The sequence below is a fragment of the Helobdella robusta genome (assembly GCF_000326865.2).
Source record: "Helobdella robusta unplaced genomic scaffold HELROscaffold_7, whole genome shotgun sequence".
Lineage (NCBI taxonomy): Eukaryota > Metazoa > Annelida > Clitellata > Rhynchobdellida > Glossiphoniidae > Helobdella > Helobdella robusta.
The window spans coordinates 4928061-4941161 of record NW_008705398.1 but is presented as its reverse complement, the minus strand read 5'-3'; the positions used below and the strand labels follow the sequence as shown (position 1 = coordinate 4941161).

At 34.0% G+C, this 13101-nt stretch overlaps 1 protein-coding gene across 1 annotated transcript; it reads right to left on the bottom strand.

Annotated features, from left to right (window-relative positions):
• Positions 1–5002: 5002 nt before the first annotated feature.
• HELRODRAFT_119855 (hypothetical protein) lies at positions 5003–12835 on the bottom strand (the record flags this gene model as incomplete). The annotated part of the gene is made up of 5 exons (XM_009031022.1): positions 5003–5447; positions 5944–6105; positions 6459–6631; positions 11932–12071; positions 12466–12835. Coding segments are annotated over 5 exons (1290 nt in total), but the record flags the coding sequence as incomplete, so codon positions are not given.
• Between the last annotated feature and the right edge of the window lie 266 nt (positions 12836–13101).

Here is a 13101-nt window from a genome sequence, read left to right as displayed (position 1 = left end):
AGATAAACAGTGTGAGAAAAGAAAGAGGACGATGATGGAGGATGAGACGTACAATGACAAACACCGAAGCGAAAATCAAGGAAGAGCGGGAAAAAGAAACAAATGAACTATATATCACAGTGCCTGAATGATACAAAGATAATACACCTTTACTAATTATCATCTATCGCGATGATGACGATGATGGCGATGATGATGGCAATAATAACGATGATGGAGGTGATGACCACAATTTTTTAAAATGTTAACGAAGATCAAGACCATCTCAATTGCAGTGAAGTTTAAATTGTGGGCACCCATCTATACTATATACATTTAGTAAATTCAACTAAATAAATTATATTATATATATATATATATATATATATACAGGAATAATATATATATATATATATATATATATATATATATATATATATATATATGTACATATATAATTATATGTTGGAAGGAGACAATATTTCATACAGTATTGTATGAATTCTACAAAACTGTTAGCATTAATCAATTAATCAAGTTTGTCTTTTTAATTTTTCTTACTAGAATTTTCTGGAAATTGTTCGCTTTATTGAAGATTTAATTATTATCCAAGTTCATCATAAAGATTTAACAAAACATTTGTTAGTCAAATTCATCATGCCAATAGGCCTTATTTCGATTTATTACAAATCATCAATTCATACAATACTGTATGAATATATATATATATATATATATATATATATATATATATATATATATATATGTGTGACTTTAATTAATTATATACATTTATTGAACATGATGTGATTTTCATCAATAATTTGTAGGTGTCTGTGTATTTGTTTGTTTGTTTGTGTGTGTGTGACTTTAATTAATTATGTACATTTTAATATATTTGTTTATCAAGACATATATATATATATATATATATATATATATATATATATATATATATATATAATATATATATATATATGATAAAAAAATATCATCAACTAAAAGGATTATTAGTTTTTATTGACGTATATATGACAATTACATATTATTAGGTGATAATAAAAATATGATGACGATGATAAGGATAATATTGCTATGTTATACTTTCGAAGTATTATTGTTATATAATAATCTTTGTTATCATTGTTATATAATAATCTTATTATCATTTTTTGTTGTTATTATTATTGTTGTTATTATTATTAGTAGTAGTACTGTTGTTGTTGTTGTTGTTGTTCTATTATCATCATGATGGTTTTGATCGTTTGGAGAAGAAAGCTTGCTTCGCTCTATACATCGCTTCTGCCAGGCTCTGTAAATTAGTATAAACAAAATAAAAATCAGGAAAAAAAACTTTTTCCTTCTAGTTGTTATTGAATGAATAAAATTATATGCAAAGTATGCATTGTGCGATAGTATGTATGTATGTACGTACGTACGTACGTAAGTATGTATATATGTAAGTATGTATGTATGTATGTATGTGTGTGTGTGTGTATGTATGTATGTATGTGTGTGTGTGTGTGTGTGTATGTATGTATGTATGTATGTATGTATGTATGTATGTATGTATGTATGTATGTATGTATGTATGTATATATTTGTTTGTGTGTATAGAGATAGGTTTATGTAGCGTCAATATACACATGTGTTTGTTACATGTGTGGATGTTGGTATTACACACACTATCATGTTTTAGCACGTGTTTCTCCGCATACACTTTTATGTGTTTGTTTATAGTAAATGCATATGTGTTTATTTACTTTTTTATGCTTGGTTTAAATTTGTGAGTATGTATTTGTGTGCATGTATGAATGTATGTGTTTTTGTGTGTGTATGTGTTTTAAAACATGTATGATATGCATTCTTGGTATGTGTAATATGAACCGAATGGAGAAACGTTGAAAAATTTCTCGGATAAATATTTCAGAAAGTTGAACTCTACAATTGAAAATAAAAAATGAAAAAATTGAAGTAATTTCACAATTTTGTAAAAATTATCAGTATATTCTTTTTATTATTAATAATAATAATAATATTATTATTACTGTTGTTGTTGTCATATTATTATAAAATGTAAGACACCATAATTTGCATCGTTTTAATCTTTCTCATAATTCTCTACTTATCTCATTGTCACGTTATCCTTTCATCATCACCATTATTATTATTATTATTATTATTATTATGAAAAAATGAACAACCTTATCGACACAACAACTCAGAAAGGTTTCTACCCAGGGATTGACGGCGTTGCAGAGCATACTCAACTGTTGACGCATCTGCTAAAAGATGCCAAAAGGCATCAACGATCAATCATCGTCACTCTTTTTGACCTAAGAAACGCGTTCGGTGAGGTTAGTCATGCTCTCATCATATCAGCTCTGAAGTATCACTATGTTCCGACACATGTGAGCAATCTAATCAAATCAATTTATAATGATTACTCGATAACGGTATCAGCAAGCGATGAACTGACACCGTTCATTCAAGTGGGACGTGGAGTGCTCCAGGGCGATCCTTGTTCACCCTACTATTTAATCTTTTTTTTAACCCACTAATGAAAGTAGTGGGGAAAAAATACCGGCAATGTGGCTATCTTTGGGGTCCAGCAGCTAATCTAAAATCAAAAGCATGGCTCCAATTTGCAGATGATACCGCAATTGTCGCCAACAGCACAGAAGGTGCCCAGAGGCTGATCGATATCAACAATGCATGGTGTCAATGGACAGGCATGAAGATAAGACCTGAAAAATGCTGCACATTTGGAATGCGCAAGAAAGAAGGTCAGTTTGAACAATTTCTACCCAGATTATCACTTGATGATGTGTCAATGCCTCAAATATGTATCAACGAACAATTTACATATTTGGGTAGAAAATATGATTTTGAAGGCAAAAATACGAAAGTAAAAGACCATCTCCATATTAAACTAAGAACCATGCTGAACGCAATTGATCAGTTAGACACCACCGCTGCGGAAATTCTGACTTTGCCCTATAAAAACGGAGGCCTCAACATTCGATTACTGAAAAATCATGCTGAGTTATTAAGAATGAAGCTGCGTGGTGGTCTAAGATTTAATGCAGATGATGAAATGAAATGTCTGTGGGAAGAATCAGCCAATGGTAACAAAAATATAGACAACATTATCCAAAAAGTCGATCTCAAACAGGCACTCAAAATATGTAAACAACGTCAGCATGACCTGGACTTTAATCATATATCTTCATTACAATACCAAGGAATCTTGTTAAGATCAATAAAAGACCACATTAATGCTTCTGAAGTCACGCGATGGTCTGATTTGACGAGAAAAGCACCAGATATTCTATTCAAATTCAAAAGAAAATATCTAATCCAGCAACTGCCGACCAACTCAAATTTGTTTAGATGGGGGAAGGCAAGTAGTGACTTGTGCCCATTATGTAATGCGAAACAAACGAACAAGCATGTTCTATCAAACTGCGGCTCAACCGTTGCATTGGGAAGATATTTGGAGCGTCACAACAAAATTCTTGCTTTAATCGTTGACCACTTGAAATCATGTGCGAAACCAGAATTAAACATATTTGCGGATCTCGATAATGAAACAATCCGTCCAGTATCGCAAGTATTCAAATCGCTCCGTCCTGATATCGCAATAGTCGAGAACAATACCATCGAGATTCTGGAGCTGACGGTTTGTCACGAGACAAACTTCACTTCATCCAAACTCTACAAACTGGAAAAATACAATGAGAATCTCAAAAATGATTTGTCAAATGATTATTTAAATTTTAATGTTTTAATTAAAACTTTTGAGATTAGTCCTATAGGTTTCTACAATCCTTTTAAACTGTCATTAATCGATTTAACTTGGCCAGACATTTTTAAAGATAACCTAACAAATTGTGCAATTAGTTCAGCGTATGCAATATACTGTGAAAGGAACAAAACGTGAACAATTTTTTATCATTTTTTATCATCCTTGTACTCAGATGTGAATGATGAGCATTGATGACTATAATCATTTATATATTTATGAAATTTGATTTTAGATTTTTGAGGTTCAATAATAAAAAGTGTTTCCATTATTATTATTGTTATTATTATTATCATCATTTCATTATCACCATTATTATTATTTTTTTCATTTTTATTTATTTAACATCACCATTATTATCACCAGTATTATTATTATTTATATTATTATTATTATTATTTATATTATTATTATTATTTTATTATTATTATTATTATAGCGCAATTTGCACTTAGGCTCGAATGCGAACTCAATATTTTTGTTAACGATGTTTGGTAATGATGGTCTGCATGTGTGTTTGCATGTTTATGTGTGCTTGCATGTTTTTGTTTGTATGTGTCTTTTCGTTCGCTCTTATTGTGTATGTATGTTTGTGCTCAAATGTATGTATGAGCGTATGTTTGAAGTTTTAACTTATACATTTTTTAAAATAAGAAGAAAAAACAAAGTATTACGAGAGGTTGGTTGTAATTGTATTAAGTGCTTGAGAGAAATTGTAAAGAAAAATAAATAGATGGAGGAAGGAATGCCAACCGCGGACGATTTGTGGTCGTCATCAGCGTCCATCGTCACGTGATGCTGCTGGGAGGGCGAGTGGTGGTGAGGATTGGGATAAAGATGCTGACGAAGATGAGGAGAATGTTGATGGTGATGACCTTCATCGTAGGCTGGCGGGGGTCTGTTGATGTTTGAAGCATCAGCTATTTTGTTATCACATGTGGGAGCGGTTGCATCGTTGTCTTCCAACCGTTGCAGCTGCCGATGTTGTTGCAGCAACCTCTGCTCGGCTGAATCCTTCCTGTCTGGATTCTTAGATTGAACGTCAAATCTGCTTTCGTCGAGGGCGCTGCTTTTGAGAGGTTTTTTGCTTTTGTAGCGAGTGATCTGGTAGCGGTTTGGTAGGACTTCGATGTCGGAATGAAGTTTGTTATCCATTTTTTGATCCAGCACGTCAATCGTACTGGTCGTCGACTTTAGGAACTCTTCAGCCTCGGTGTCGAGAGAAATGAGACTGCCTGACATGCGGGCTCTGTTGATGGCCTCACGACGTTTCAGGGCTTTCTCTCTCCTCATCTGATCTTGGTAGTACTCGGCGAAGTTGTTAACGATGATCGGGATAGGTAGAGCGATGACCAGCACTCCGCAAATACTGCAAAGAGAACCAACCAACTTTCCCCATGGAGTTGAGGGGTATATATCTCCGTACCCCACCGTCGTCATCGTAATAACTGCCCACCAAAATGTTTCTGGTATACTGCGGAATAAATTACCATTTTCTTCTTTTTCAGCGCAGAATATAAGACTAGAAAATAGAAGGACACCGATCGCCATAAACATGACAAGCAACCCGAGCTCCTTGTAGCTTCTCTGGAGGGTGTAACCCAGAGACTGTAGGCCGGTCGAGTGGCGGGCCAACTTCAGGATTCTCATTATTCTCATTATCCTGTAGGATAGAATGTAATTGAATTGAAAAAATTTTGAGAAGGCAATTATAGAAATAAAGAAATTTGAAAACATCATCGCATGTTGTGTATATTATACATAGAACTGGAAAAATGTTCCAATAATTATTTTTTCTAAACTACGTGTTTATGCAGTTTAAAGAAACTGACAGCTGTTTACAACATGTTCTATGTTCACTAAATTGCAGTTAAACTTCTTTTTTCAGGTGCTGAAACACCACACACATATTCATTTGTACGCCGACGTGTCAAGTTCGCGAGGCGCCTGCAAGTTTCTGTCGTACGACAGAGCACCACTGCCATGAGGCATGTGGAACAATTTGCTGATCATTTGAGATTGCTCATACGTTCTAAAAATTAATTTAATGAAAGCTACAAAGTATAAAATATACAGATAATACATGAAATGTTGATAAAATATCGAGAAATTTTTTGTTAAAATTCAAAGAATGAATAAAAATTAAATAAATAAATGACAACCTGAATATTTGAACGACCCTGCGAACGTTTTGAAACTGGTTGGTTCTGCTGCTGTGCTCGTCGAGACCCAGGGAGATGTAATAGGGCAGGATGGCCAGCAGGTCGATGATGTTCAGGGGACTCTTGAAGAAGGCCCACTTGGCTGGACTGGCCCAGAATCTGATGATGAGGATGAAAATGATGACAATGTTGTTGATGATGCTGTTATAGTTATGTAGTTATAAAATAAAATGATGAAAAACAATTTAATAGGACTAACATGGGGCGAAGTTATATTGATTGTGTTGATGAGTTGGAAAATAATGAAGATAACAACAGTGGATTGCTAAAATATCTAAGTATGACATTTCCTGACTGAGCTGAACAACAACAGAAATCCATCATCTTCACAGTCAAACGAACACCATTATCGTTAATGTCACCACAACCATCATCATCACATTCACCATCATCATCACATTCACCATCATCATCACATTCACCATCATCATCATTACGATCATCATCCTCACCTGAGTAAGTACTCCAGCGTGAACCATCCGATGCACGTGGCCTCGATAGTGGCCAGCTCCTTGCGGTCAGTTTTGTTGCCCTCACCGTCATCCTCCTGCAACTCTGGGATCGTGTTCAAGGTCATCCCGATGGTCGAGACGATGATGAAGAGGATGGAGATAATGGCTACTGCCTGGTGATGATGGCAATGATGATGATGACGACGACGATGACAATGATGATGATGACGATTGTTATTATTGCAACGATGCTGTCGATGAAGCTTTTGAGGATGTTGTTGATGTGATGATGATGGTGTTAATGAGGATGATAGTATGAACGATGAAAAAAAGAGAATGATGACGACAGTGTTGATGATGAAAACGTTAATGATGATGATCATCATCATAATGTTAACAATGATGATGATGATGATAATTATGATAATGAAAATGGTAATGATATGATGAGAATCTTGATGATGATGATGGGGATGTTGTTGATGATGATAATGATGTAAATTGCTTTGATGATGATGATGATGGTGGTGACGGTAATGATAATATGATGATATCAACTGCATTGAATACAATAGTGATAAGAATAATGATGATAGTAATGACGATGATGAAAAAAATCTCGTCAAAATACACGATAATTATGATGATCATGTTGTTGATGATGATGATGATAACGTTGGTAATGATGAAGAGAATATGAGAACAGTGATGATGAAAATAAAATTTATAGTAACAATGTCGAAGGTGATAATAATGATGACGATCAATTTATTTAAATTTGATCGGCATAGAATTGCATCAGTGCACCTAAGACGAACGTCTTACATCGTACTAAGTAAGAAAAATTTGCGTTCGTTTCCACGCATACATACATGTGGGTTTGTATACATTTGTATATATATATATATATATATATATATATATAAGATAATTATGATAATGAAAATATCAGTATGATGAGAATCTTGACTATGATGATGGGGATGTTGTTGATGATAATGATGTAAATTGCTTTGAAAATGCTATTTTGTTATTAATATTGGTTATAATTTGATAGCGTTTGTGAAAACTGCTATAACGAACGGTAAATTAAGTTTTCTTTTAATAATAATATATATACATATATATATATATATATATATATATGTATATATGTATATATATATATATATATATATATTATGATGAAGAGAATATGAGAACGGTGATGATTTATATATTTATGGATATAAAAAATATATAATATATATATTTACTTCGTGAGTTGATATATATATATGTTGTAAAATATATATATACTTACAGATAAACATTACGTTCATACATGCACACATGGACACATATGTATGTATAATCGTATATAGAAGCTTTTCTGCACATGTGAAGAGAAACACGTGTGCTTTTGTTGCTCTGACGTCACTACCTCTAAAGTTTTAATACTCTGATATGAAGTTGAGTCAGTTGTTTATTCAGCTTATTATTACTATTGTTTATCAACGTTTGTATTTTTCAGGTTGTATGTATTTTGAAGTTTGAACCGTTATATTAGTGGTCGGTTGTATTGGTGTTATTGATTTGATGTTCTTATTTTTGGTCTTATCGTTGCTCTACGATGTGTTTGATGTTTTTTGATGTTGTTGCTGCTGCTGATGTAATGTTGTTGAAATCGTAAATAGTATTAACGTTGTTGTAACATGTTGTAAATGATGCTGCATTGTTTTTGATGTTGTTGTTGATGTTGCGTTGTTGTTGATGTTGTGATTTTCTTGTTGTTGTTGTAGACAAAAACGTGATGATGATAAATATGAGTTGGTTTATTTATTATTTCAACGTTATATTACAGCTGGGTCTTGCTATATAAACAAATTATGGATTTGTTTTGGTATACGAATCAGTGCTATACATCCACATACGCATCCATCTAAACGTTCATTTGTTATGTTTGCATGTTTGTATAAACATTTGTATGTTTACGCAAGAGTGCATGTTTTATTATTTGTTTGTGATGGTTCACGTGTTTGTATAGTGTTAATTCATGCAACACCAGCCTACTTGATACTAGCATGCCTACATTCGTTGCAAGCATTTGTGGGTAAGAAAGTAATACCATGTTGAGGCGGGCTCATATACTTGTATGTTTTTAGTGAAGTTATAAAATACTGGTTAGTTATTAGTCGGAAATTATGAGTAATTGAATGAAAAAATTGATAAGATGAATAAATAAATTAACAATATGGTTAAATGAAGAAACGTGTAGTTAAATGAATGAATGAACATATGGTTAGATGGATGAATGGATGAACATATGGTTAGATGGATGAATGGATGAACATATGGTTAGATGGATAAATGGATGAACATATGGTTAGATGGATGAACTGATTGTTTGAACTGAGGAACATTTTGTTTATGAGATGAACTGTTTTTTGCTTACCACTCTGTCCAGTAACTAACAAAAGTATTAATGATGTGTGATGACCTTTATTTACAATGACACAACCAACCACAACAACCTTTGTTAGAACTTCTATAAATTAATGAGTTAAGTAATCTTTCAAGCTTTACAACATATACTCTTGAAGAAAATAAAGATATCAACAATAAAATTTTTAAAATTTAGCGTCGTTAAATGTAAAATATAAATTAAATTATGTTTATAACATAACAATAGCCTAACATTTCCATTAACTATAATGTATGAATTATGATATTTTTAAATTATGATTTATTTGAAAATTTGTCAAAAGTATCAGCAACAAACATGTGAATTCAGACATCAATCATAGAGATGCATGTGATAGGCGGAGACCTCTTTGCATTCAAAACTTGTCACTGCAACAACAGTGCCAGGCACCTTAAACACTACACCACTGGTGATAAATTCTTGAAAAGTAAATGAAAGAAACAATAAATTGTATGACATACTGATAAGTGGAAGTGTTATTTCAACCGAACAAAACACTAAAATATGTCACAGTAACATTGTGATATTATTAATTGACAGCCGCAATGTTCGAACTTAGATCGAATGTATTTGTTGGCATTTTTTGGCGTCACATCGCCCCTATGTGATCGAGGTGGAAGAATTTTGAAGTTCTTCGGGAACAGTTATTTCCAGGAACCACGGGGGGTTGAGTGGCTTCAAGAAGTTTCACGGTGTACGGAACTGAAGATGATTGAAGTTGTGGAGAGTGTTTTTAGGAATGATTGAAGTTGTGGAGAGTGTTTTTAGAGATTATTGAAGTTGTAGAGTGTTTTTAGGAATGAATGAAGTTGTAGAGAGTGTTTTTAGAGATGATAAAAGTTGTAGAGAGTGTTTTTAGAGATGATGGAAGTTGTAGAGAGTGTTTTTAGAGATGATGGAAGTTGTAAAGAGTGTTTTTAGAAATGATTGAAGTTGTGGAGAGTATTTTTAGAAATGATAGAAGTTGTAGAGAGTGTTTTTAGAGATGATAGAAGTTGTAGAGAGTGTTTTTAGGAATGATTGAAGTTGTGGAGAGTGTTTTTAGAGATGATAGAAGTTGTAGAGAGTGTTTTTAGAAATGATTGAAGTTGTGGAGTTTGTTTTTAGAGATGATTGAAGTTGTGGAGAGTGTTTTTAGAGATGATAGAAGTTGTGGAGAGTGGTTTTAGAGATGGTAGAAGTTGTAGAGAGTGTTTTAAGAGGTGATGGAAGTTGTAAAGAGTGTTTTTAGAAATGATTGAAGTTGTGGACAGTGTTTTTAGAGATGATAGAAGTTGTAGAGAGTGTTTTTAGAGATGATAGAAGTTGTAGAGAGTGTTTTTAGGAATGATTGAAGTTGTGGAGAGTGTTTTTAGAAACGATTGAAGTTTTTAGGAATGATTTTTATTTAGGAATGATTGAAGTTGTAGAGTGTTTTTAGGAATGATTGAAGTTGTAGAAAGTGTTTTTAGAAAAAAAACCAAAGCGCATCTGTTGAAAAAAAACGTTCACGAGGACCAGAATGAGCGCTGTATGTGAACTCTAGACTCTACATATAATATGGAAAGGACATTTTTTCAGTTGTCGATAAACTTCTCATGAATCAGCTAAAATATTCACCCTAGTGTAAATCATGATACATTAATCTTATTTTAATTTTCATGATTCAATGATAATAATAATTGGCTAATTACCATAAAGGGATGCCTCGTTAGTAGTGTTGATGTCAAGATGAGGGGATGAATGATTGTGGATAGGGTGTTGACGTGATGACAGTTAGTAAGTGAGATGATGACGAAGAGCAAGAAAATAATGATGACAAAGATTGCATTAGCTTCAGCGAACTAATAACTCATACAGATGTTTCATTCATTAGCTTAATAGCATCTGAAGAAATGTTTGCATGCCTCTGTTCCCACGTTTGCATGTTCGCATGTTCGTGCACACATTTGTTTGTGCGTGTGCGCGTATGTAAGTTTTTTGTGCATGTGTGTGTGTGTGTATGTGCGTGTGTCTAAAAAAGTTTTATGTGCATGTTTGGTTATACATTGGCACGTTCGTGCGTTCATATATCTTGAGAAGTAACAGTTTTTTGCATGGTTTATGTTTGTTTGTGTATCTAATTATTTAAAATTAAAGTTTAAAATGTGCCTCTTGCAGCTGTTTGGTGGGAGTCCAATTATTGTGCAAGTGGGATGATGTGTTTGATGCGAAAATTATTAACATGTGTGTTGCAACAATCTGACAATAATGTTTGTTTGTTAAATGTTCGTAGGTGGATTTTATACGTCTGTATGCATCTTTTTTACCGTTTCGGTTAGTTATGTTTTCTTACAAACCAACTAATCATCTATTTATCATGCTAACCAACCAACTGGCCGATTGGATAACAAACTAACCAATCGGCTAACTAACAAACTATTTAACTAACCAATCAACAAACCATGAACCATTTAACCGGCTAGCCAGTCAATCAACCAATCTGTCAATTCATCCATCTCATCAGCCAACTAACCAACCATTCAACCAAGCCATTTTTACTAACTAATTTGAAGATAAGATTTGAAGATAAGATAAGATTTGAAGATTGTGTAGCTGCCTTTATTTAGTGTTTTTCTACAAACTCAACACGCTGTTTAGCATGTTTTATTAGTACATTTTTATTTTTTCTTTGTGAGTATTCTTATTGAAATGTGTCTGCAGGCGCTTGAAATGTTTGCGAGTACATTTATGTATGTTCGTACATGTGTTAATTGCTTCAGTCGGTTTGTCCATGTTTACATTACATAGGAAATAACGACATGCACAAATAAAAGATTTCATTTGCGAACCACACAGCGGAAGGTATTTTAAAAAGAGCATGCGAGCAAAACAAATGAACGAGCAATCAAATTAACGACCATCATTAAACCCAAACAACAAGCCAACAACGGCAAATAATCGCGAAAACAAAGCTAATCAATAAAATTTTAAATGCAGACGGATACAAACAAATACTGATAAATACACAAATACAAACAAATAAAATACCCTGGCGGCCATAGATGTTTGAGGTTTTTCGAGCAGATTCCAAATTTTTTGCCTCGGTCTGGAACACCTTCCAGTTCCGAAGTTTTCTTCAGCTGTTTCTTGCAAGCTGTCCGCTTCTTTGCGAATTTCTTCCAACACGCCTGCAATTTTTTGTCATAGTTTCATATTAATGTTATGATGGAAATCGAAATATGTCGCTGATATCATCTCAAAATTGCAACATATTACAACCTATATGTTGCAAATAACGAAGCAATCGTCGTTTGTTGTTGGTGTTCATGATGATGATGATGTTGTTGTTGGCATTATCGATTTTTTATCATAAACCCCTTGTCTTCTCAACTTTTTAACACAATCATTATCATCAATACCGTGACCATCACCATCATCATCTTCAAGAATATCAGAATATCATTTTTATTATCAATATCAACTTCTTTGTTATCATCATCTTCATCATCACCAACATTAATTTTATTACAATCATCTTTCTTATCATCATCTTTCCCATCATCACCACCACCAGGAACGCACCTTCCTTGCGATGGTGGTAGCGATGCTGGCAGCAGGACTCCATGTAGAGTTCGTCGATGCCCCAGTACTCGAGATCATCGCTGAAGGAGAGGACGCAGATGTCCTCCATCAAATGCAACTTCTTCGTCCGGTAAAAATTCAAAACCGACGCGAACGAGGTCGGATGTCGGTCGAAAAAAAATTCGACGAAATCCTCGCCCATCGCTATGACGTCATCGCAGAGCATTCGCGCGTCTTCCACGCTAGTGCAGTACCTCAGACGCCCGAGTCTCGTCCTGGGCAGTCGATCGAGTGTCCGCCACATGATCTCGTGCTTCGTGCCGCCCACGTTCAAGTAGGCACGCCGACTCGATCGCATTCGTCGCACCAGATCCTCGTCGTCCTGGCGTTGTTCGATATCGTGTTATGGTAGTTGTAGTTGTGGTGGTAAGTGTGGTTGTGGTAATTACGGCTGTCATTGTTGTTGGTGTTGTTAGTGAAATGAAATGTTCATTTTAATATTTTGATGGAATTGTGCGTGTTCGTATGTGTTCCTGTATGTGTGTGTGCGTGCGTGCGCGTGTGTTGTTGTGAATTGTTTTCAGCTTTTCTAAAAAGCTGTAGATTTAAGTAACGGTGTATGCATAAAATGTGTTT